Source organism: Balaenoptera musculus, chromosome 19 (assembly GCF_009873245.2).
Source record: "Balaenoptera musculus isolate JJ_BM4_2016_0621 chromosome 19, mBalMus1.pri.v3, whole genome shotgun sequence".
NCBI lineage: Eukaryota > Metazoa > Chordata > Mammalia > Artiodactyla > Balaenopteridae > Balaenoptera > Balaenoptera musculus.
In genome coordinates, this window is record NC_045803.1 from 41,224,517 (window position 1) to 41,252,176 (window position 27,660).

The 27,660-nt window shown below is 38.0% G+C and overlaps 1 protein-coding gene across 3 annotated transcripts in view; it reads left to right on the forward strand.

Moving 5' to 3' along the window:
* Nucleotides 1-27,660, forward strand: part of CBFB (core-binding factor subunit beta) — a 61,551-nt gene that overhangs the window by 14,548 nt on the left and 19,343 nt on the right. For 2 of the 3 annotated variants that reach the window (XM_036833072.1, XM_036833071.1), the window contains exon 4: nucleotides 20,674-20,790. In XM_036833072.1, the coding sequence (XP_036688967.1) occupies nucleotides 20,674-20,790 (117 nt within the window). Of the gene's footprint in view, nucleotides 1-20,673; nucleotides 20,791-21,091; nucleotides 26,752-27,660 lie in introns of those variants that run through there. The other variant, XM_036833070.1, reaches the window with a different exon arrangement.

A 27,660-nucleotide genomic window follows, 5' to 3' on the forward strand; every position in this document is an offset into this window, starting at 1 on the left:
CTAATGATGTTGAGCATGTTTTATGTGCTCGTGTGCCATTTGTGTATCTTTGGCAGTGTCTGTTCAGAACTTTTCCCATTTTTTGATATCAAGTTATTATTGAGATGTAAGCATTTTTTTATGTATTAAATACAAGTTCTTCATTGATATTTTTGCAATTGAAGTTTTATTATGAGTCTGTTTTAAAGTAGAGATAGCCTTGACTGCATATAAACATTGTATTAGGGGACTTCGCTGGTGGTCCAGTGGTTAAGACTCTACGCTCCCAATGCAGGGGGCCCCGGTTTGATCCCTGGTCAGGGAACTAGATCCCGCATGCTGCAACTAAGAGCCGGCACAGCCAAATAAATAAATAAATAAATATTTTTAAAAATAAAATATTTATTTAAAAAAAAATTGTATTAGGAAATATAAATACAGATTCTGTCAGAACTGCTATAATGTAAATGTAATTTTGGCTTCTGTTGTGCCTCTGTTAACTTTCTCTCATTTGTAAACTTTAATGCTGCCTGGCTCATAATGTTGATAATCTTGAAATTAATGGTAGTTCCTTCAAGAGCTTGATGCATTTTTCTTTAAGTCTTTATTGATTGATTGATTGATTGATTGGTTGCCGCGTTGCATGGCATGTGGGATATTAGTTCCCCGACCAGGGATCGAACTCATGCCTTCTGCATTGGAAGCAGAGTCTTAACCACTGGACCTCCATGTTTGGGTTTGTTTGTTTGTTTGGTTGTTTTTTTTGAACTTGTGTTTTTATTTTGTTTATTATGGTAAAATACACGTCACAAAAAATTTACCATTTTAACTGTTTTTAACTGTACAGTTCAGTATCGTTAAGTATATTAAAACTGTTGTGTAACCATCACCACCATCCATCTCCAGAACTTTTGTCATCTTCCTCAAACTGGAACTCTGTACCCATTAACCATTAATTCTCCATTCTCCTTTCCCATGCCCCCAGCCCCTGGCAACTGCGATTCTACTTCTGTCTTTGTGAATTTGATTCCTTTAGGTACCTCATATAAGTGGAATCATATGGTATTTGTCCTGTTGTGACTGACTTATTCCACTTAGCGTAATGTCTTTAAGGTTCATCTGTGTTGTTTCAATGTAATGGGGTTTTTTTTATATATATAAATTTATTTATTTTATTTTTGGCTGTGTTGGGTCTTTGTTGCTGCGTGCGGGCTTTCTCTAGTTGCGGCAAGCAAGGGCTACTCTTTGTTCTGGTGCTCCAGCTTCTCTTTGCAGTGGCTTCTCTTGTTGCGGAGCACCGGCTCTAGGTGCGCAGGCTTCAGTAGTTGCGGCACGTGGGCTCGGTAGTTGTGGCTCATGGGCTTAATTGCTCCGCGGCATGTGGGATCTTCCCGGACCAGGGATAGAACCCATGTCCTCCGCATTGGCATTCTTAACCACTGCGCCACCAGGGAAGTCCCTCAATGTAGTGTTTTAAAATAACCTTTTTCCTGACAAAAGAAATAAGAAAAATTTGGAAAATACACTTTTAGAAAAGATATAAAAATCATCCATAACCTACCTCTTAGAAAACCATTGTTAATGTTTTGTTATATTGCTGTTCTTATTTTTTTCTGTGTATATTTAAATTTTAAAGTAAAAATTATTCTATTTGATATAGCATTTACTTTTTATCTTTGAATTTTCTGCACATCTTATTAATTGTAGGATACTTTTTTATCTGACATTAAAAAATCTGTATCTTTCTGATCTTACTGTTATTAACTATCAAAGAATAGAAAAATCAGAAATAGATACCTTTGTATAAGAAAGAAGCAACAAAATGATTATCAGTGTTAATTTTTAGAATAAAAAGATGAGAAATATGGACATGGATGTACCTAACGAGCACACACGAGTCTTCATCCATCTAGGAAATCTTTGCAAATGTAGGAAACAGTGGTCAGTCAATACTGTACACATGGCAATCATATGAAAAATCTTTTTCTCTCCTACAGAAAACTTTGCGGGGCAGAAAACATTTATTAAACTACATCTGAATATATGGGACTCCCTTTGCTCCTGTGTACTCTAATTTCCTCATTTAAGAATTGGAATAATAATAGCAAACAGTTCTGTAGCACTGGCTATGTGCCAGGTGCTGTTTTAATTGCTACATAGATAACATAGACTGATACTTTTATGATCTCCTTTTTACTGAGAAGAAAGCATTTGTAAATTTTAATGCTATTTAGCTTGAGCAGACTTAGAGACTTTATTTCTTTGATATCACTTCTTTGATACTTAGTTTTCTACAGAATATTAGAAGCCACAGACTAGCTAACTGTGTTCTTCATGTTATAGACAGTGATTTGGTGGGGAGTTTAATTATTGTTACCTTCCTTTATGACAGTATACAATGTAAATAGTTGGAAATTATTATCTACTATGAGCTTTTCAATTTAGGCTGGGCCTTCTCAAATTGATGTGTATTTAGGAACCAAGAATTTAAAATAACACTTAAAATGTGCCTTTTGGCAGTGTAACTGTGCTTTTAGGACTCTGATACTTTGCTGTGCTGTACTGTGTGTCCTCAGCAGGAAAGGGCCAGGTCTGGGAATGGTTGGCAGGTTGTTTTTACAGGGGAAAACCTTTCTTCCATGTATACAGTCAATACTAAGCCCTTTTGTGTTTTAAAACTTCAGATATGAAGGCGGATTAATCTTCAGATTAAAACAAAAGGGTAGGGCTTCCCTGGTGGCGCAGTGGTTAAGAATCTGCCTGCCAATGCAGGGAACACGGGTTTGAGCCCTGGTCCGGGAAGATCCCACATGCCGCGGAGCAACTAAGCCTGTGCACCACAACTACTGAGCCTGCCCTCTAGAGCCCGCGTGCCACAGCTAATGAGCCCGCGCACCTAGAGCCCGTGCTCTGCAACAAGAGAAGCCACCGCAATGAGAAGCCCTCGCACCGCAAGGAAGAGCAGCCCCCGCTCACCACAACTAGGAAGAGCCTGCGCGCGGCAATGAAGACCCAACGCAGCCCAAAAAAACAAAAACAAAAACAAACAAACAAAAGGGTAGCCTAGGAACATGTGACTGCAGCATTTCCATTAGGAGAATTTAGATGTTTTCAAATAAATAAAATATTCTGCCCATATTAAAAGATAATTTTTAATAAGTGTCTGGCCTCACTTGCAGAGTATTGTTTTAAATAATGGCCCTTTGGGAAAACCCTTCTAAATTTTTTGAGGGTATTGCTTATTCCAGCTTTTCAGTCCTGACTTGCCATCCCTTTACTATACAGAACGTTGCTGCTGGGCCATTTTTTTTTAATTGCAGTAAAATTCATGTAACATAGAATTCACCATCTTATCCATCTGTACAATTCAGTGGTTTTTAATATATTCACAATGTGCATCACCACTATCAAATTCAGAACGTTTTCAGAACTCTGGACCATTTAAAATACATTTTGACAATCTACAAACTAGCTTTTATGGTGATCACCACCAGTAGTACTAGATGATTTATACATTACTACTTCTCTTAATCCTGCACTATAGTGAAGTCTTTTATTTGATATTGGAACACATTTAATGATAACTTGATTTTACAGCTGAGGAAACTGGGGCCTAGAGAGGCTAAATAAATCTTCAGTAGTCATGTAATCTGTTTCCTAGGTAGAGCCAGGATCGAGACCCAGGTCTTTTACCCAAGAGTCTGTGTTGTTTGCAGTTTACCACACTGCTGCTAATAATCATTAGGTAAGTTGCTAGAAACTCCACATACCACTTTCCAAAGTTATTGAATATTTTGGCCCACCAAATTATTCTTCCTATTATAGTGAATATTTTAATATGGTCATTTTTGACCTCATTTGATGACTTCAGAACAACCTTTAACTTCCATCTTTTTCCTTTCAACCTTTAACTTTTCTTGAATTGTTTTTCTAACTTAAAGTGCAAATGATATTTGTGATGATAAGCTGCTGGAAAACTACAAATCAATTTTTTGTGTTAATATTGTGTTAATAATTTGGTAAAGTCAGCTGTAATATTTTTAGAAATAATTCTTAACAGAGTTGACTCAGAATGGATTACAATAAATAGCATCTGCCTCTTTTATTTCATTACCTTTTTTTGGTCTTAGTTAAGGAACAAAGAATTTTATAACTTAATTTTGTATGTTTTTCACTTGAAATTGTACCTCTTGGGTCAGAACATTTTAGGACTCTCTTAAAAATGCCTTCCAATGCAGGGGACGCGAGTTCAATCCCTGGTCAGGGAACTAAGATCCCGCATGCTGGGGCAACTAAGCCCGCGCACTCTAGAGCCTGCACGCTCTAGAGCCCGTGCACCACAACTAGAGAACCCACATACCACAACTAAGACCCAATGCAGCCAAATAAATAAATAAATGTATTTTTTAAAACGCATTGTTTACTTTGTATCACAGAATGAAGATGGCAGAACTAGTAAGCTGTCTATTTTGGGTTGGGGGTGGGATATTCATATAATATATTCTGAAGTCATGTGAAGAGTTCATGTCATTTATTGTTCTAGATGGTTAAGGATTTAACCATGAAATTGACTGTCCAGTCTCTACTTATTTTTAGGGAAATAGTCTATTTTTACATGTCCTGAAATACTTAGGAAACATTAATAATGCAGTCCATTAATGCAACTGTGGTTTGGGTGAATGTATAGAGTCATGAGTTTTGGGTGTTAGCTTGTACCACTTACTGGCTCTGTGACCTTCTGCAAGTGAATTATTTAATCTCTCAGTTTTAATTTCTTCTTTTAAACTTTTTCTTCTTATTGGATGGTTGTAAACGTCAAATAGGACTTGGAAAAGTTTTGAGAGCTGTAAAGAATTTATATAAACCTAAAGTGGTAATGCTTGTTAAACCTGAGTGAAAAAGTACCGCGAAGAGAGAGTTAAGAAATGAAGGGAGCTATATAGAGCTGTTTTGGGGTGGGATAGGGACTTCTTTAAGCAAAATGAGTTCAAAGTAGAGGCTTGGAGTTGCAGAGAGTCCAGAAATGGCATTCAGGGTCTCACAGTGTTAAAGTTGATGGTGGTTTGTGATGCTTATGCTAACATAACACTACTTTTTTATACAGTGAGAAAGCCAGCAGGAATTTTTTTTTAAATTTATTTGTTATTTATTTATTTATTTTGGCTGCACCAAGTCTTAGTTGCAGTGGCCTTAGTTGCGGCATGTGGGAACTTCATTGTGGCATGCGAGATTTTTAGTTGTGGCATGCGGACTTCTTAGTTGTGACATGCAGACTCTTAGTTGCGGTATTCGGACTTCTTAGCTGTGGCATGCAGACTCCCAGTCGTGGCACGTGGAGCTCTCAGTTGCGGCATGCGGACTCCTAGTTGCGCATGCATGCGGGATCTAGCTCCCCGACCAGGGATTGAACCCAGGCCCCCTGCATTTGGAACACAGAGCCCTACCCACTGGACCACCAGGGAAGTCCCAGGAATTTTAAATATACCTCCGTGAAGGACAGTTTTGTGTAAGACTATAAATCATATTACAAATTACCAAATTTTAGACTAGACTAAAAATCTAAGGTTTTTTCTACTTAACAAAGCCATGTATATCTCAGAGTATGAATATTGTGGGTGCGTGAGCATCTTCTCAGATGGCTCACAGAAGGAATGGCTCTTCCAGACGATGGACCATCAGTGTGTCTAGGTGGAGCATTCTTCTGAAAAATGATGTTTAGTGAAAATTTGCAACACACGACATTAACTCTGTGGGACTGTACAATAAAACCAGTATAATATTTCAGCATACTTTTTGTGTTGTAAAATTTAATACAGTGTGATTTTTATTGTCACTTAAAATACCTTATAAAATGTCCCAAATTAGGTGGGCTATTTCTGCATATTTTACTTTTTAAATGTTTGTTACTTAACGCATTTTCCCCTTAAAAGCTAGTCATGTTTTCATTTGTTAAACAATCTTATGAAAGAGTAGATAAAAACATATGTATGGGGACTTCCCTGGTGGAGCAGTGGTTGAGAATCCGCCTGCCAATGCAGGGGACACGAGTTTGAGCCCTAGTCTGGGAAGATCCCACATGCCGTGGAGCAACTAAGCCTGTGCACCACAACTACTGAGCCTGCGCTCTAGAGCCCGTGAGCCACAACTACTGAGCCCGCGTGCCACAACTACTGAAGCCTGCACGCCTAAAGCCCGTGCTCCGCAACAAGAGAAGCTACCGCAGTGAGAATCCTGCGCACCGCAATGAAGAGTAGCCCGCACGCAGCAACGAAGACCCAGCAAGGAAGACCCAATGCAGCCAAAAATAGTTAATTAATTTTAAAAAACAATATGTACGGTTTTAAGAATAATAGTAAAAGGAACATCCATGTGATGTCTAGTAGGTAACCACTAGCCACATGTGGCTTTTTTTTTTTTTAGCAATATTATTTTATTTATTTTTTTAAACATTTATTTATTTGGTTGTGTCAAGTCTTAGTTTGCAGCAGGTGGGCTCCTTAGTTGCAGCTCACTGGTTCCTTAGTTGTGGCACATGGGCTTTTTTAGTTGTGGCAGGTGGGCTCCTTAGTTGTGGCATGCGAACTCTTAGTTGTGGCATGCGTGTGGGATCTAGTTCCCTGGCCAGGGATCAAACTCGGGCCCCCTGCATTGGGAGCACGGAGTCTTAACCACTCCACCACCAGGGAAGTTCCCACATGTGACTATTGAGCACTTAAAACGTGGCCAGTCTAGTTGACATGTGCTGTATGTGGAAAAGTACACACTGAATTTTGAAAACTTGGTACAAAAAAAAGAAGCATGTAAGATATCTCAATAATTTTTATATTGATTACATGTTGAAATAATATTTTAGGTATATTTGGTTAAGTAACATTACTGGGATTAATTTCACCTGTTTCTTTTTAGTGTTTTAAACATGGCTGCTAGAAAATTTACATTTATATATGTGAGTTGCATTTGTGATTCCCATTATATTTATGTTGGATAGTGATGCCTTAAAAAACTCCACAGTCCTATTCCCCCCTCCACAAAAACTTCTCACTACCTTGATTAATATATTTATTTCCTTGCTTGTCTTTATCATCTTGTTCCTATGGATGTATTTCTAAACAATGATTTGTTTAATTTTGAAAAACTGAATATAGCAAGCACAAACTTCATGACAATGTAAATAAAGGACTATAATGTCAGTTCAACATGAAAGTTCCTAGGAGATAAGCTGAACAAAATCTCAGTGTTACTTCTGGATTCAGCTTCCCGGCGAATTTTAAAAGCCTCTGGGGAAGTTTGTGAGCCGAGTCATGAGTAGGTTATGGAAAACCTAGGGCTCATTCTGGATTTGGGGCATCTGGCACAATGTGAGCCATTGTTCACAGTATGCTGGAGGTCTGGAGGACATAATGATCAGAGGAAATGGGCTGCTCTATATTTTCTGATTCTAGGTTCACCATGAACTGCCTCCTTTTTACATGAGTTTTTCCATAACTCTTTCTATTTTATAAAACAAACTCTATACCCATTAAACAGTAACTCCCCATTCCTTGACTCCCCCTTCCCCTTTGTTCCTGGCAGCCACCATTCTTCTTTGTGATTTTGACTACTCTAAGTACCTCTTATAAGTGGAATCATACAGTATTTGTCTTTTTATGACTGGCTTATTTCATTTAGTATAATGTCTGGAAGATTCATCCATGTTGTAGCATATTGCAGAACTTCCTTCTTTAAAAGGCTGAATAATAATATTCTGTTGTATATATAGACCACATTTTGCTTATCTATTCATTCGTCAGTGGACATGTGGGTTGTTTCCATGTTTTAGCTCTTGTAAATACTGCTGTTATGGACATGGGTGTGTAAATATGTCTTAGAGACCCTGCTTTCAGTTCTTTTAGATATATACCCAGAAGTGGAATTGCTGGATCATATGGTAATTCTCTTCTTAATTTTTTGAGGAATTGCCATACTGTTGTCCACAGAAGCTATATTCTTTTTTTTTCTTTTAAGTCTTATATCATGTAACTTTTTTTTTCTTAGAATTTTATTTTTTTATACAGCAGGTTCTTATTATCCATTTTATACACATTAGTGTATATATGTCAATCCCAGTCTCCCAATTCATCACACCACCACCACCACCCCACCACCACTTTCCCCGCTTGGTGTCCATACGTTTGTCCTCTACATCTGTGTCTCTATTTCTGCCCTGCAGACCAGTTCATCTGTACCATTTTTCTAGGTTCCACATATATATGTTAATATATGATATTTGTTTTTCTCTTTCTGACTTACTTCACCCTGTATGACAGTCTCTAGGTCCATCCACGTCTCTACAAATGACCCAATTTCGTTCCTTTTTATGGCTGAGTAATATTCCATTGTATATATGTACCACATCTTCTTTATCCATTCATCTGTTGATGGGCATTTAGGTTGCTTCCATGACTTGGCTATTGTAAATAGTGCTGCAATGAACATTGGGGTGCATGTGTCCTTCTTTTTTGAATTGTATTTATTTACTTATTTATTTATGGCTACATTGGGTCTTTGTTGCTGTGCGCGGGCTTTCTCTAGTTGTGGTGAGCAGGGGCTACTCTTCATTGTGGCGCGCGGGCTTCTCATTGCTGTGGCTTCTCTTGTTGCAGAGCATGGGCTCTAGGTGCCCGGGCTTCAGGAGTTGTGGCTTGTGGAATCTGGAGTGCAGGCTCAGTAGTTGTGGCACACGGGCTTAGTTGCTCCGCGGCATGTGGGACCTTCCCAGACCAGGGCTTGAACCCGTGTCCCCTGCATTGGCAGGCGGATTCTTAACCACTGCGCCACCAGGGAAGCCCATCATGTGTCCTTTTGAATTATGGTTTTCTCTGGGTATATGCCCACTTGTGGGATTGCTGGGTCATAGAGTAATTCTATTTTTAGTTTTTTAAGGAACCTCCATACTGTTCTCCATAGTGGCTGTATCAATTGACATTCCCACCAACAGTGCAAGAGGGTTCCCTTTTCTCCACACCCTCTCCAGCATTTGTTGTTTGTAGATTTTCTGATGATGCCCATTCTAACTGGTGTGAGGTGATACCTCATTGTAGTTTTGATTTGTATTTCTCTAATAATTAGTGACGTTGAGTAGCTTTTCATGTGCTTCTTGGCCGTCGGTATATCTTCTTTGGAGAAATGTCTATTTAGGTCTTCTGCCCATTTTTGGATTGGGCTGTTTGTTTTTTTAATATTGAGCTGCATGAGCTGTTTATATATTTTGGACATAAATCCTTTGTCCGTTGATTCGTTTGCAAATATTTTCTCCGATTCTGAGGGTTGTCTTTTCGTCTTGTTTATGGTTTCCTTTGCTGTGCAAAAGCTTTTAAGTTTCATTAGGTCCCATTTCTTTATTTTTGTTTTTATTTCCATTACTCTAGGAGGTGGATCAAAAAAGATCTTGCTGTGATTTATGTCAAAGAATGTTCTTCCTATGTTTTCCTCTAAGAGTTTTATAGTGTCCAGTCTTACATTTAGGTATCGAATCCATTTTGAGTTTATTTTTGTGTATGGTGTTAGGGTATTCTAATTTCATTCTTTTACATGTAGCTGTCCAGTTTTCCCAGCACCACATATTGAAGAGACTGTCTTTTCTCCATTGTATATCCTTGCCTTCTTTGTCATAGATTAGTTGACCATAGGTGCGTGGGTTTACCTCTGGGCTTTCTATCTTGTTCCATTGATCTATGTTTCTGTTTTTGTGCCAGTACCATATTGTCTTGATTACTGTAGCTTTGTAATATAGTCTGAAGTCAGGGAGTCTGATTCCTCCCACTCCATTTTTTTCCCTCAAGACTGCTTTGGCTATTCGGGGTCTTTTGTGTCTCCATACAAATTTTAAGATTTTTTGTTCTAGTTCCGTAAATAATGCCATTGATAATTTGATAGAGATTGCGTTGAATCTGTAGATTGCTTGGGTAGTATAGTCATTTTCACAATATTTATTCTTCCAATCCAAGAACATGGTATATCTCTCCATCTGTTGGTATCATCTGTAATTTCTTTCATCAGTGTCTTATAGTTTTCTGCATACAGGTCTTTTGTCTCCCTAGGTAGGTTTATTCCTAAGTATTTTATTCTTTTACACAGCAGCTATATTCTTTTACATTCCCACAGCGGTTCCAATTTCTCATCGTTACCAACACTTGTTTTCTGGGTTTTTTGTTTTTTATTTATTTATATTTGGTTGTGTTGGGTCTTCGTTGCTGCACTCCAGCTTTTTCTAGTTGCGGCAAGCAGGGGCTACTCTTTGTTGCAGTGCGTGGGCTTCTCATCCGGTGGCTTCTCTTGTTGCGGAGCATGGGCTCTAGGTGCACGGACGTCAGTAGTTGTGACGTGTGGGCTCAGTGGTTGCGGTGCTTGGGCTCTAGGGCACAGGCTCAGTAGTTGTAGTGCACGGGCTTAGTTGCTCTGCGGCAGGTGGGATCTTCCCAGACCAGGGATTGAACCCATGTCCCCTGCCTTGGCAGGTGGGTTCTTAACCACTGCGCCACCAGGCAAGTCCCTTTTCTGTTTCTTTGTTGGTAGTGATCCTAATGGCTGTGGGTTGGTATCTCATTGTAGTTTTTTTTAATGTTTATAGCAGGTTTATTTTTATTATTGACGTATAGTTGATGTATAATATTATATGAGTTATAGGTGTACAATATAGTGATTCGCAATTTTTAAAGGTTATTCTCCATTTATAGTTATTATAAAATATTGGCTGTATTCCGTGTGTTGTACAGTATATCCCTGTTGCTTATTTTATACGTAGTATCTCACTGTAGTTTTGATTTGCATTTCCCTAATGACTAGTGTTGTTGAGCATCTTTTCATGTGTTTATGGGCCATTTGTATATTTTCTTTAGAGAAATTTCTATTCAGGTACTTTGCCCATTTTTGAATTGAGTTATTTGTGGGTTTTTTGTTGTTGAGTTTTAGGAGTTCTCTATATTGATTCTGGATTTTAATTTCTTAATAGGTATATGATTTGCACATATTTTCTCCCATTCTGTGGGTTGCCTTTTTCCTCTGTTGATAGTGTCTTTTGATGTACAAATTTTTAAAATTTTAATGAAGTCCAGTTTGTCTATTTTTGTTGTTGTTACCTGTTTCTTTGGTGTCATCCCCAAGAAATCATTGTTAAATCCAGTGTCATGAAGCTTTTATCCTTGCTTCTAAGAGTTTTATAGTTTTAGGTCTTACATTTAGGTCTTTGGTACATTTTGAAGTAATTTTTGTAGATAGTGTCAGGTAAGGGTCCAACTTCATTCTTCTGCATATGGATATCCATTTTTCTAGCACCGTTTATTAAAAGGACTGTCCTTTCCCCATTGAATGGTCTGGGCACCCTTGTCAAAAATCATTTGACCACCTATGTGAGGGTTTATTTCTGGGTGTTTTACTCTAGTCCATTGGTCTGTATGTCTTTATGCCAATACTAAGCTGTTTTGATTAATGAATCTTTAAGTTTTGAAATCAGGAAGTGTGAATCCTCCAGTTTTGTTCTTTTAAGATTGTTTTGGCTATTCAGGTCCCTATGCCTTTTTTTTTCTTTACTTTTACATATTTTAATTCATTTTCCATATGCCTTTTAGGATGGGTTTGGTTAACACATCCATTTATTGAGTGTGTGTCTGCGTGTGTGCATGCACGCGCGTAAACACGTTTGCTTGCTTAATCTTTTAAGTTCCAGGCACATTCTGTGTTAATCCATGTTATGATTTCTGCAAGAAGTACTGTTTTCTGTTTGGAACTGTAAGAAGTAGATTGGTAAATTACATTAAATCACTATAGAAGAAGCTATTTTTTACACTTACATGCAACCCAATTATGATTCAGAGGCAAGTGAGATTGAATGACTGTCTGTAATGATTATCCAACAGGCAAGCAGCTGACTATGCATTTCTACATGAGGAGGAACATGTGACTAAAGGAGAATGAGTCAGAACCAAGTATCTTCTAAAGGAATCTGTTAAATAGACTACAGAAATGATTACAACTAAAAGGCAGGGTGCATACTTCCTTTGTGGAGTATCTTGTTTTCCTGGGTGCCTGTGGCCATCCCAGTATTATTGCTTATCTGCTGATTCATTGGTGTGATCAACTGTTCATTGTCTCAAAAAAAAATGGCTTCTTTCCTTTGAAGAGAAATCACTGTGTAAAACTTTGGTGGAAGTATTGTGTGTAAGCATTCAGTTTCTGTGGTGCTCTATATGTTTCATAAGTGTATGTACATTGGCTTAACTAATTTTTACTATCAACTATGAAAGAGGTATTATTTAACCTTGATTTTATATGTGAGGAATCTGAGGCTTATTAGCAATCTTAAATGATTTGTCTCAAATACACTGTTAGAACCAGGATTTAAATCCAGGTTTTATCTGATTCTAAAGTACATTCAGTTTTTACTCTTCCCATGCTGTCTTGGGGTTAAGCATAGTGATAATATTCCTTTCCTTTAAAAAATAATTATGGTTGATTCTCCTAATATATGGTAGTTATCTTCTATAAAGTCCCTGCAGACTTGGAAGTAATGAACACCGAACAACTTCTTCCGCGGAAAATACAGAGTTAGGTTCCTGCAAGCCTCTGGTCACAACATCCTCCTCAGCCAGTTAATACATAATCTTGTTTATGTATGTTTCTGTTTAAAGACACCTTATTTAATATATATTGTTGATTCAGCATTAAACAACAAAATGTTGAGCATCTAGGTTATTTGTAACCTTTTGCCATTATTAAAAAACCCTTAAGAGTGAACAGCCTTGTAATCAAATACTCTGTATACATCTTTGATTAAATTTTAGGATACGTTCATAGGCATGACATTGCTGGGTCAAAGGAAAATTCACACTTTAAAAAAAATTTTTATTTTTATATTGGAGCATAGTTGATTAACAATGTTGTGTTAGTTTCAGGTGTACAGCATAGTGATTCAGTTTTACATATACATGTATCTATTCTTTTTCAAATTCTTTTCCCGTTTAGGTTATTACAGAATATTGAGCAGAGTTCCCTGTGCTATACACTAGGTCCTTGCTGGTTATCTGTAGTAGATATAGTAGTGTGTACATGTCAATCCCAAACTCCCGATCTATCCCTCCCCCCCACGCTTCTCCCCTGGTAACCATAAGTTTGTTCTCTAAAGCTGTGAGTCTGAGTCTGTTTTGCAAATAAGTTCATTTATATCACTTTTTTTTTAGATTCTGCATATATAAGTGATATCATATGATATTTGTCTTTCTCTGTCTGACTTCACTTAGTATGATAATCTCCAGGTCCATCCATGTTGCTGCAAATGGCATTATTTCATTCTTTTTAATGGCTGAATAATATTACATTGTATATCTGTACCACATCTTCTTTATCCATTCATCCATTGATGGACCTTTAGGTTGCTTCCATGTCTTGGCTATTGTAAACAGCACTACAATGAACATTGGGGTACATGTATCCTTTCGAACCCTGTTTTTCTCCGGATATATGTCCAGGAGTGGGATTGCTGGATCATATGGTAGCTCTGTTTTTAGTTTTTTAAGGAACCTGTTCTCCATAGTGCCTGTACCAATTTACCCTTTTCTCCACACCCTCTCTAGCATTTATTGTTTGTAGACACTTTTTAATGATGGGCATTCTGACTGGTGTGAGGCGATATCTGATTGTAGTTTTGATTTGCATTTCTCTAATAGTTAGCGATGTTGAGCATCTTTTCATGTGTCTCTTGGCTATCTGTATGTCTTCTTTGGAGAAATGTCTATTTAGGTCTTCTGCCCATTTTTTTATTGGGTTGTTTGTTTTTTTTGATATTGAGCCCCACGAGCTATTTGTAAGAGGAAAATTCACACTGTTGCCAAAAAATGCCTTCCCAGAATTGTTAGCCAGTTCATGCTCCCTCTGACAATGTAGTAGAACCTGGTATCTCTCCTCATACACATTATTAAGATTTTTAATTTAAAAAAATTTTTTAAAAATATTTATGTATGTATGTATCTTGCGCCGGGTCTTAGTTGCGGCACACGGGAGCTTCGTTGAGGCATGCGGACACTTAGTTGCCACAAGCACGCAGGATCTAGTTTCCCGACCAGGGATCAAACCTGGGCCCCCTGCAATGGGAGCGCAGAGTCTTACCCAGTCAACCACCAGGGAAGTCCCTAATTTAAAAAATTTTTACCTTTTGTTTAGAAATAGTTACCTTGTTTTAATATTTTAGCCATTTTATTTATTTTTTTTCAAACTTTTTTTTTTTTTAATGATAGTCAGTTTTCCCATCTCCACTGGTTAAGTAAAATACCCTTTTACCATTGATTTGAAATGTTGCCCTTTTCATTTATTAAGTACTTGTATATGTGGTTTTGTTTTTTAATTTTTTTGTTTATTCCATCAAGTTGTTTCTGGCTGCCACAGCACTACTGCATATGTACTGATTGCGTTGTTACAGGTCTTAATAGCTGAAAGAGCAGAAAAATACTTTCTTTTATTCTCTTGGATGGTCTGATTCTTTTGTATGAATTATAGACTTATTTTGTAAATTCCAAAAAACATTATTTTGAGATTTTACTGGAATTTCGTTAAAATAAGGATTACTTTGGTATAAATTGGCATTTGTAGTCTTACCATTAGAGAACATGACATCTCACTAGTTTTTCAAGTCTCTTACTGTGTTTCAAAAATTAGGTATTTTCTTCTTATAGAGCCTACCTGTTTCGTATTAAATTTATTCTTAGTAGATACTTTTAATGCTATTTTTTAAAATATAAATTTATTTATTTTGGCTGCGTTGGGTCTTCTTGCTGCATGTAGGCTTTCTCTAGTTGCGGCGAGCGGGGGCTACTCTTCGTTACGGTGTGCGGGCTTCTCATTGTGGTGGCTTCTCTTGTTGCGGAGCACGGGCTCTAGGCACGCAGGCTTCAGTAGTTGTGGCACACAGGCCCAGTAGTTGCGGCTCGCGGGCTCTAGAGCGCAGGCTCAGTAGTTGTGGTGCATAGGCTTAGTTGCTCCGCAGCATATGGGATCTTCCTGGACCAGGGCTCGAACCCTTGTCCCCTGCATTGGCAGGCGGATTCTTAACCACTGCGCCACCAGGGAAATCCCAATGCTATTTTAAAATAGGTTTGTTTTTTAAATTTTTCATTTTATTTTCTAAATAGTTACTGTTGTAATACGGGAAAGTTGTTGGGTTTTGTATATTTTTTTTATAACCAGCCACTTTATTGAACTCATTAATTCACTTGGTTTTTCAGTTGAATATTTTATATTTTTCAGGTAGATAATCTTCAAATATTATATCCTGGTCATGTTTATATGCAACTTTGTTAGAACTGTGGTCTTTAAAAAGAGGTTGCAAAGCTGCTGGATCCAGCTCCTTACAATTTTATTACTATCAATGGAACATTCCGTTAACCTTAGGAGTTAAGTGAGTCCTACTTAAATGTAATGGGTGAATTCAGTTTTAATTCTTAGAGTTCTTTTTGTATGCATTCCGTTCTTCCTTATTAAAGACTTTAACTGGTGTTGGAATCTTTTTTGGGGTGGTGGGATACAATTTTTTAAAAAATCATCATGTATTCCCCTCTGCCCTTATGATAATACCATGTACAAAATGACAGGTAATATACATCTGTTGAATAGGTGAATCCTTTCAAATTGAAATTATAGGAAAGCTACAAGAAAAACATTTCTAAATTCCAGGTGTACTTCTGTTCTTCTATTAATCATTATTCAGGTATGTCCTGAGGGCCTAAGGGGTACTGATCATTTCCTCTACTGTTTTCCCTAATATCTCAGTTTATTGGCTAGAGTCACAATTATTTGAGCTCTAATAGTTTACTATAAGGAAATGAAATATTCTTTCCAATTGAAATGGGTTTTTTGAGGGTGAAGTATCTGCTTCTTGCTTTTATCAATAGCTTTGACACTTGGTTTCTGTGTATCTTGATGTTATGGCTCAGTACCAGTGTGTATGGGAGTCTTTGCAAATTTACGATTATTCTGTTTTAATTATCTTGAAATTATCTTCTTCAGAACCACTCAATAAAGGGAACTCTTTCTGCTGTCCCGTTGTACCCTCAATTTCTATTCTCAGTCCAGCTACCTAGGAGCTAGAAACACTGAACATCCATATAGTATTGTAGAAGAAAGGGCAATTGAAGATGCCACTGTTTATTCCAAATTTATATACTCTCAGAATAAGAGACTCCAGACTCAGAGATAGAACTATTTTGTACAGGTTGATAAATGGGAAACTAACTAAGTCCTCTCTTATCCTTCCTCTGGCACATTTCAAAACCCAGGGAAACTAATGTTTAGCTGCTTAAGCAGTTTGGTCCCTTTACTAAATGAAGGGTATTTATCATCTCTCAAGCTTGGTGCTACAAAGACCTTGGTGTCTGTGAGGGGAAAGGGAAGAATTGCATTTTTACTGTCATAGTTGAATCCTTTTCCCCTTGTACACCCTTTTGAGAATTTGGTGAAAGCATTGGACTTCCTTAGAAAAATGCACATGGACACAAACATACATTTTTACCAGAATTTTGGGAGGTTTCTGGTCTTCTTGAAACTTATCCATAAACCCAAACTCATGTGGGTTTTCTGAACTCCAGACTAAGAACTCCTGCCTTAAATAAGAGCATTGCTAAAAGTTATGAGTAACCTAAGATACTGTAACGTAATACTTCAAAATCTTATGCAGCCAACAAAGGGGAAATTTTTACTTGGGGGCCTTTAACTTAACCTTTAGCCACTAGGCTCTTTGCATGTTTTCCTGTTTCTTCACTGGCAGTTCTTAGGCTGCTCTGCTGGATTATTCTCTTCTACCCAACATCTGAAAGTTGGATTTCCTTAGGGTTCTTCATGGGTCCCCCTCTTTTCTCCTTCTACTTACTGCTTGAGTAATCTCTTCCTTTCCCCTGGATTTAAATACCACTGTGTCGTTGATGACTGCCAGATTTATATCATCAGCCCATATCTCTTCACAGAGTGCTAGAATCCTATATGCAACTGCCTGCTCAAAAATCTCCATATACATATCTTATAGATGTCACCTATATAACAGATAAAACTTATTGCAAATATTTTTTATAATAGCTCTATTGAGATAAAATTCATAGACCATAAAATTCATCCTTCACTAAATTAACTAAAAATCCAGGGATTTTTAGTATATTCACAGAATTGTGCAGCTGTCACCACTCTGTCATTCCAAAACATTTTCATCACCTTAAAAAGAAATCCTGTACTTATTAACAGTCACTCCTCATTCCCCCCTCCCCTCAGCCCCTGGGAACCACTGATATCCTTTCTGTCTCTGTATTTACCTATTCTGGATGTTTCATATAAATGGAATCATATAGTATGTGGCCTTTTTCTGGTTTCTTTCACTTAGCATAATGTTTTCAAGGTTCATCCATGTTGTAGCATGTATCACTACTTTATTCCTTTTTAATGGCTGAATGGTATTTCATTATATGGATAATGCCACAGTTGGTGCGTACGTGTTTTTGCTGAAGCTCTACTGCTACAGTGATGTGGAATTTAAAGCTACAAATGTGAAAGAAAAGTGATTGTGTAATTTGGATTGAAATAACATCACAAATACTGATACTTAGAGATTGAGCTGATTAAAAAATTGTGCAATACTTTACCTTATTTCCAAAAGAACACAAAACGTGAGGCTGCAGTCACTTTTAACTTTCTGTGAAGTCTTAAACATATCCTCTGATATTTTACTTTTGGAAAGATAAGCAAGCTATTTTGTTATTTTTGTGTGTGATTAGCTGAATATTTACCCAATTTAAAGGCTTTATAGAATTCATTTTATATAAAACATTTAATTGTTCTAGGACAATGGGTTTAAACCCTAGGTCATATTCTAATACATTTTCTTTTCACAGTTTGAAATAAACCATCATTATTTTCAGTGAAAACTGTCTGAATGTTTAAATGACGTTATTAAATTACCAAAGTAAGAGAGTTTTAGTTTCTTCGTACTTCAAGGTTTGATATTCATGAATGTATGAAAGTGCCAAGCATTTACTTTGAAGGTCTACACATAAAACTGTATTTATTTAAATGTGAACATCGCAGTAAATCACAGGATCATCTAAATATTTTAAATTACAATTCCAGGCACTAGCCTTGATTATGAACTGTAGCCATTTTCTGAACCCATTTAGGAATTTTCCAAAGCAGATCAGTGGTTTTCTTAGTCATGAGAAAACTTTTATAAAGAAGTAATAAATCAGCTGTTTAAAAATTTGGTAATTTCATAAGGAAAATATTTTTTGACTATGGAAGTAAATATGAATAAGCTAGATTATGGAATCTTTGAATCTAAAAGATGTAAGTCATTGATGAAGAATATAGAATCTGATCATGAAGTTGACCTTTCTCTGCTATTAGATGAGGATTATCTTTATGTTTAGTGTGAGAATTTAAAATAATGAGGTAGATTGATAAGTGAAATGCTGTGCTCCTGATTGTGTAGCACCCCCTCCTCTGTTGGAAAGAGTAAATGGGAATCTTGATTAGTAGATGTGGTAAGTCAAGTTATATTGATAGGCAATTCAGAGGGTTATTTTAGGTTTAGTGAGGTATCGAATATGAGGTCGTCACAGTTACTTGTTCAACTAGGTGCATACCAGTGGAGTTTTAAATTCACAGTGTGGAAGGGAATGAGCACTTATCAGAACAGAAGGAAATGTGTGGTTAAACGGTTTCAGCTATAACTGTAGACTGTTTCCCTTGGTCCAAATGGGAGGAGAAATGGAACCTTATGTTTTTGGCTTTTTTTCCAGTATCAGTAGAAATTGATTCAGCATGGTTTATTGGGGCCCTTAACAGGAAAAACAGTTGTGTTTACTAGCGGAGGGGAATGACTTAAATATGTACTAAGAAGGCATAAGTCCTCTAGGTTTTATTTTACAGGTGTCTCAGTCATTTTTGTTGCATATTTATAATTACTGACATAATTAATGATTTAATAAGTTATTCTTATTAAACCTCTGTAAAACAAGAATGCCTCATGACTTTTTTTGTTGAAGAAACTGCTGAATTGAGTAAAGAAAAAGTTGATGCTTCCAGCTTTTTCCTCAAAATGAGAAAACTGCCTTACTGACTATATAATTATAGGTAATAAATAATGCTAATTTTAGCTCACAAAAGCAGTGGGATTATCTGAAGAAAATATATTTGGTTTAAGCAGATGAAGAACCTTATTTATAAAGATATATTGGATAACCTGGCATTTTGAAAACTCATTGAAGTCCTGCATCCTCTGCATTTAAAAGATCTTGTTAAGGCAGTAAATGATAAAAAAAAAAAAATCTATGCTGATTTTTATTCAGAAGCCCGTGTTAAATGAGGTAGAGAAGACCTAAAATAACAATGTTGGGGTTTTTTTTTTTTTGAAGTACTTATTAGAATAAAATGGTGTTATGATGAGGGAGATTGTAAGAACTAACAAATTTCTCTTTTCTTCTCTTTTATATTTTCTTACTGTATCACAGTAAAATACCTCAAGATGATAGCATTAGCACCTTTCCTTTCTTGATGGATCCTTAATTGCTCTTGAGAACAACTATATTTACAGGCAATATGAAAATTAATTTGGTGATCAAAAATGAAAGTGATTTAAATTTGGAAATCATACCTAAAGTGACTTTTGCTCGAGGGTTATTTACTTGAAACAGAAGAATTCTCTTATGTTTAGTATGCATAAATAAATGTTGCATCAGTTAAGGTTCTTTGGCTAAAAGCGGTAGAAATCAACTCTGGCTAACTTAAGTAAAAAAAGAAAAAGAAAGAAAAACAGCATTACTTACCAGGAATCTATGAGGTAGCTTATAAAACTGAAAGGAAATATGAAGAACCTGACCCTGGGTGGCTCCAGGCATCCAAACAGGGAGAAACAGTGCGTGCTCTCTTCAGGGGCTAGTGAATTCCAGTTGTTTTACATCTTTATGTCTTCCTATTCAAGATTCAAAAATTAAAGCAAAGTACCTGATTGTCCTAGCTTCAGCTGCAAAAGAAACAATGTCACTTCAAGTATCACCTTACTACAGTTTTTACAAAATCTGTAAAACTTCCTTTTAAAAATAATCTGGAGGGACTTCCCCGGTGATGCAGTGGATAAGAATCCTCCTGCCAATGTAGGGGACACGGGTTCGAGCCCTGGTTCAGGGAGATCCTACATGCTGCGGAGCAACTAAGCCCGTGTGCCACAACTACTGAGCCTGCGCTCTAGAGCCCGCGAGCCACAACTACTGAGCCCGCATGCCACAACTACTAGAGCCCGCATGCCACAACTACTAAAGCCCACACACCTAGAGCCCGTGCTCAACAACAAGAGAAGCCACCGCAATGAGAAGCCCAACTGGAGAAAGCCCACACGCAGCAGTGAAGACCCAACACAGCCAAAAATGAAAATAAAATTAAATCTTTAAAAAAATAAATAAATAATCTGGAAAAATTGTGACTAGAAATAAAATCCTGGTAAACCAGATTAACTTAATTTATAGAATATGGTCAGAGGCTATACTTTGTATACTTTCCTACAATTCTTAATTTTATAATTGTATTTATTTTTTTTTCCCCAAAAAAACCCAGTTTTCATAAGTAAGTTTATCCTTTGTTTTTTATGTGTCTGATGGCTTATTATTGGTTTTCATCCTTCTTTCTGTGTCTTAGGTATATTTGAAGGCTCCCATGATTCTGAATGGAGTCTGTGTTATCTGGAAAGGTTGGATTGATCTCCAGAGACTGGATGGTATGGGCTGCCTGGAGTTTGATGAGGAGCGAGCCCAGGTAGGGTGACTTCAGGCTTTACTGACTGTGGTCCCTTTATTTACCCCTAATCTTGCCTTTGTGTGGAGATCTATTTTACCCAGTCTTTAAGAGTAAGTATACAGTGCTGCCCTGGGAGCCGCAGCTGGTCCCGGCCTTGCAGCTTGCGGGGGAGGCTGCCTGGAGGAGGCGGCGACAGTGGTGGCGGTGGTGTGTCCCTGGGCCCCTGGACCGCAGCTTCTTTACTGCCAAGTCTATCCATCTGTTCATCCATCTGTGGGGGTCCACCATGGCCACCTTCAGCCGCCAGGACTTTTTCCAGCAGCTGCTGCAGGGCTGTCTCCTGCCTGCTGCCCAGCAGGGCCTCGACCAGATCTGGCTGCTCCTTGCCATCTGCCTCGCCTGCCGCCTCCTCGGGAGGCTTGGGTTGCCATCCTACCTGAAGCATGCAAGCACCGTGGCAGGTGGGTTCTTCAGCCTCTACCACTTCTTCCAGCTGCACATGGTTTGGGTCATGCTGCTCTGCCTTCTGTGCTACCTCGTGCTGTTCCTCTGCCGACATTCCTCCCATCGTGGCATCTTCCTCTCCGTCACCATCCTCATCTACCTACTCATGGGTGAGATGCACATGGTGGACACTGTGACGTGGCACAAGATGCGAGGGGCCCAGATGATTGTGGCCATGAAGGCAGTGTCTCTGGGCTTCGATCTGGACCGGGGCGAGGTGGGTGTGGTGCCCTCGCCCGTGGAGTTCATGGGCTACCTCTTCTTTGTGGGCACCATCGTCTTTGGGCCCTGGATATCCTTCCACAGCTACCTACAGGCTGTCCGAGGCCTCCCGCTGAGCCGTCAGTGGCTGCAGAAAGTGGCCCAGAGCCTGGTGCTGGCCCTGCTGTGCCTTGTGCTGTCCACCTGTGTGGGCCCCTACCTCTTCCCCTACGTCATCCCCCTTGATGACGACCGCCTCCTTCACAAGTGGCTGCGAGCCTACGAGAGTGCTGTCTCCTTCCACTTCAGCAACTATTTTGTGGGCTTTCTATCTGAGGCCACAGCCACGTTGGCGGGGGCTGGCTTCACCGAGGAGAAGGATCACCTGGAATGGGACCTGACGGTCTCTAAGCCACTGAATGTGGAGCTGCCCCGGTCCATGGTGGAAGTTGTCACAAGCTGGAACCTGCCCATGTCTTGTTGGCTAAATAACTATGTTTTCAAGAATGCTCTCCACCTGGGGACCTTTTCAGCCGTGCTGGTCACCTATGCAACCAGCGCCCTCCTGCACGGCTTTAGCTTCCACCTGGCTGCGGTGCTGCTGTCCCTGGCATTTATCACTTATGTGGAGCACGTCCTCCGAAAGCGCCTGGCTCGGATCCTCAGTGCCTGTGTCTTGTCGAAAAGGTGCCCACCAGACTGTTCACACCAGCATCGTTTGGGCCTAGGGGTGCGAGCCTTAAACCTGCTCTTTGGGGCCCTGGCCATCTTCCACCTGGCCTACCTGGGCTCCCTGTTTGACGTTGATGTGGACGATACCACAGAGGAGCAGGGCTACAGCATGGCATACACTGTCCACAAGTGGTCAGAGCTCAGCTGGGCCAGTCACTGGGTCACTTTTGGGTGCTGGATCTTCTACCATCTCATAGGCTGAGGCACGTCTGTGGACCCTCACAGCTCCCTCAAGAACCCTCCTCTGGGCGCCAACTCTGATGGGGGATGAGGGAAGGCCCTTTCTCTAATTTTTGACCCTCTTTTTTGACCCTCTCTCCATTCTTGACCCCCCCCCAAGTACCCCTGCACACACACACACACACACACACACACACTTCCATCCATGGACCTCCCTGCCTTCCTTGTCTCTTTTTATATATAGTTTGTTGTTATCAAATAAAATTAGGAAGTATTTTTTAGAAACAGTAAGTATAGAAAGTGTCATGTTCTCATAATATTGATGAATTCTGAAGAGATTGAGACCCAGATTTTGGTCCTGGTTTGGGGAAAGTTTTTCCTTCAGTGGTTCTGAATTGCACTGGATTACCACTGTGTGCTTAGTGGGGCACTTCAAAGTGTAGTAGATGGTTCTGTTTAATATTTGTTCTGGATCCTTAGCACATTCTGAGGGGGGAAAAAAAAACCCAGTTTAAAATAAAATGTAGGAGCAGCACTTTTGAAATGGCTGAGTGAGGAGCTTGGCAGATTCTCTCTCCAAAAAGCAGTGATTAAACTTAACAAAATTGTAAACAAACAAACAAAGACCCATTTAAGGTCTCTGGAAATTAACCAAAGGACATATATTGAGAGGCATTTATTCAAACGAAGCTAGTGAATTTCAGTAAGAACAGTCATAGTCTGGCCTTTTAGTTGGGAGCTGCTCCCATCTCCCTTAGCTCTGTGGTTCCTCAAGTTCTACCCTGGGCAGGCAGGACAAGCCATGAGGACTGGCAGCTCTGCTGTCCTGTCAGAGGGAGCTGACTTTATTTAGAGCAGCACTTGGAAAAATACATGTCCAGGGCTGTTGTTGAAAACAATAGCAGTCTCTGTGGCAAACAGTTGGAGAAAGCTAATGTTTCAGGAAGCAACAAAATGGCAGACTAGCCAGAAATTTATCAGGGAAATCTAGGGAAAGAGATAGCTGAAGTAAGCCTTATTGAGATCACACTTAACCTCTCATGGTCCAAAAGGCTGTGTACGTGTGCAAGGCTACACCTGTTCAGGAGAGGACAGAGAGAGCCCTTGAAAGCTACTAGTCCCTGGCTGAATACAGGGTAGACTGATAAACTCCCTGCACTTTGAAAGTAAGCCACACACAGATTCCATGGCAAAGGATTAGAAGCCTTCTGACTCAAGGTGTTTAAGCAAAACCTCTGACCAATCATTGGCTGACCATTAGGTTATGCTGACCCAGGGGCAACCCCCTAGAAAGCAAGGCTTAAAAAGAAAAAAAACTAAGCAGTGACATCAGAGGCTGCACACTGCTGGGGAAACAGACTCCACACAACTAGGCAAGTCACTAAGTAGACAAACAAAAAACAGCAACAACAAGCTGGAGGCAGGGGTCAGAATTCAGAGTTGCTACAGTATATTATCTAAAATATCCAATTTTTAACAGGAAATTACAAGACATGCAAATAAGCACAAAAGTGTGACTGATACTCAGGGGAAAAAGCAGGCAGTAGATACTCTGAGGGAGTTCAGATGATGGTTCTTAGTGACAAAAGACTTAAAAGCAATTCTTTTTCAGTATGTTCAGAGAACTAAAGGAAAATTTCTTCCTTTAAAGAATTGAAGGACAATTATGCCAGTGACTCATCAAAGACAGAATATTAATAAAGAGATCTAAATTTTTAAAAAGAATCAAGTAGAAATTCTAGGATTGAAAAGTACGATAACTGAAATGAAAAATTCACAGACTCAACAGATTTAAGCTGGCAGAAGAATTAGTGAACTTGAACATAGATTAATAGAGATTATCCAGTCTCAAGAACAGAAAGAAGAAAGAACAAAGAAAAATGAACAGTATCAGAGATTGTAGGACACCAGCACGCAGACCAACATATATGTAATGAAAGTCCCAGGCGGTAAGGAGAGAAAGAAAGGGGCAGAAAATATATTTTAAGAAATAATGGCTGAAAACTTCTAAATTTGACGAAAAATATTCATCTCCATATCCAAGAAGTTTAATGAACTCCAAGTAGGGTAAGCAGAAAGAAATCCACAACTAGGTACATCATAGCCAAACTGTTGAAAAACAAAGAGAATCTTAAAAGCAGCAAGAAAAAGGCCTCATTACATACAAGGGAGCCACAATAAGATTAAGAGCTGACTTGTCTTTTGAAATTATGGAGGCCAGAAGATAGTGTGATGACATATTCAAAATGCTGAAAGAACATGTCAGAGTATCTGATTATTAGCGGTGTTAATTTTTTTAGTTGTTTAATATTAATCCTCTTAATAAAGTTAAAATAATGGCAAGAATAAAAAGGAGCTCTCTTTTTGTTATTTCTGTTATTCCCATTTTGTTCTCCATATACAGAAATGTAGGAATTGTCTTCTTAAGAGATCAAAAAATTAAACCTTCCAAGTAAAAAATTCAGGCTCAAAGTTAAAATTCTTAAGAAAGAATCTCTGCTACCTTAATTTCCACAGGGATAAGGAATACCTAATTCCTTCAGAAAAATAGTAAATAATTGGCAGTTTAGAAGGCTGTTTCTGTAAGAAGTGATACAGCAGATTGAATTTATGTAAGGGTGAATTTCAGATTAAGTTGACTTCTAAAACTGAAATATTTTATTAAAGTGATAGGTAAAAATTTAAAGTTTAGCCCACAGTATTTTCCATACTGAGAATTTCCCAGGCTTTGTTGCCCTGGTCCACAAATTGGGCTTTATCACTATAAAGTAAGTACCATCTGTTGTCATAGTAAACTAATATAATAATAGGTCTTACATAATATAAAAATTTTAAAGCAGGGGATACCAACCATTCAGTCAACAGTCAGCACTTCTCTGGAGCTTTCTCCATCCCCCAGTCTTCTGAAAGATAGTAAATGTAAAGAGGCAATGAAGTATAGAAGTTAGGAGTAGGCACTTCATGGTCATGTAATTGTGATTCCTGCCCCCACCACTTACCAGCTATTGTGGATGGCATGTTTGTGTTCCCCCAAAATTCATATTTTGAAGCCCCAACTTCCAATATGACTGTATTTGGAGATAGGACCTTTATGGGGTCTGTTAAGGTTAAATGAGTCCTAAGAGTGGGGCCCTGATATGGTAGAATTAGTGTCCTGATAAGACATGCACAAGGGAGCTAAGCTTGCTCAATCTCTTTCTCTGCCATGTGAGAACAAAATTCTCCAGTAGATGCTCAGGTACCGGGTAGGCTAAGAGATAAACGGAGGATAGTCACAATTACTTTTTTAAAAATTAAGTTGTGTAAGTATTTCAACTGAAATATTTTCACAGGTATTGTCTTTTTGCCTTTGTTCAGAGTACCTTTGACAAACGTTGGCAAGGATGCGGAACAACAGTTGGTGTGGTGTTTGATTACATAAAGTTGACACAACATTTGGCAATAAATACTAAAACTGCACATGTGTATACCTATGATCCAGCAGTTCTGTCCTGAGGCATGGTATGCAATGGGAATGAATACATATATTCATCAAAAGATAGGTACTAGGACATTGTAGCGGCATTATTGGTTAATATCCAGAAACTATAAACTGCCCAAATGCCCACTAACAGTCAAATGGATAAATTGCATGTTCATACAGAGAAATACAATGAAAATGAAAAACTACAACTAGCATACCAATATGGGTGAATTTCACAAATCCATTGAGTGTATTAAAAAAGCACATGCTATATGAATCCATTTATATAAAAGTACAAAAATAGGTAAAACTAATAATACATGTTGTTAAAAGGAAGGATAGTGGTTTATCCTTGGGAGAGGAGGGTAGTTCCTGGAATGGAGGAGAAGACGACCTCTGAGATGCTGGTGCTGTTCTGTCTCTTCATATGGCTTTTAGTTCAGTTTCTGAAGATTCGTCAAGCTATCTTTTAGGACAGTGCTGTCCAGTAGAATTCAAATGTGAGCCACATTATGTAAATTAAAATTTTTTAAAAGCCACATTTAAAAAGGTTTGAAAATTATTAATTTTTACATTTTATTTATCCCAGTATATCCAAAATATTATCATTTGAACATAAAATCAATATAAATATTTATTGGGATATTTACCTGTTTTGGTAACAAGTATTTGAAATCTAGCGTGTATTTTCCACTTACAGACTCAAATTAGCAACATTTCAAGTATGCAGTAGTCACACGTGGCTAGTGGCTACAGTACTGGACAACACAGCCTTAAGATATGTGTACTTTTTTGTATGTGTAAATAGTTCAATAAAATGTTTTAAAAGTTTCCCACAAATGAAGATATTTCTGAGTATAATTGTATAAACTCAAAATTGAATCATGTTTGCTGATTGTACTTTCATTTCTTTATTTTCTGTAATTTGTAGGATAATTTCAGTGTTGTCTTCATCTGTTTGACTTTCAACAATTGCAATTCTCTAAAAGCTTGAAAAACTGAAAAATTTGGCGCTTCACCATTGAATACTTTAATCAGAGATTTCCAACTAATTTTGAACAAAATATAACTGAGGACTCATTTACAAAAAAAAAAAAGATCAATGCCATTTTAGGAACTAGGTTGATTTCATAGAAGTTCTTCAAAGGCTCAGATTTCTAAAATCCAAAGTGCCTGTATAATGTCATGTGAATTTATTTGTATTCAGCATCAGCTTTGTCACAGAAATTTTATAGTTCAGTCACTTTAACTATGGATACGTAAATATATTTGTAATTTATGCAACTCTAATGTCTAAATGATTGGTAGAATGCCTCACTACTTTGGATAAGAATTGTTTGGATAACAATTATGAATTTCATGTGTACCACAACTAATTACTAGTAAATTTCTATTTCATAGTTTTAAAAATTCACTGAGAATGTTATTTTTTATACAGTGTTTAAATGTTTGCTCCACCAACATTTGTATTTGTATTATCAGTTTAAGAACCAATAACTTTATCTTCATTTTTGTACTTTTTAAATTAGCAGTCACAAAAATATGTTTCACCTTCAATATAATGACCTTCCAAAAGCTCTATTTTGATTCTATAATATGATTAGAAAAATTGAACCGTATTGGGTTGAATAGATTTTCTATTTGAAGTACCTAATGACACTGATGTAAAACTGGTATCCTTCAGCTTTTTGCAGGATTCTTCTGTCAGCAAAGCCAACATATGAACAGCTTTGCTTTTTGTATGTTGACGAGAATGTGAGTGGAAATTTAGAAGAGTCGTTTGATTTAAATAAAAAGTTATGTTTTAC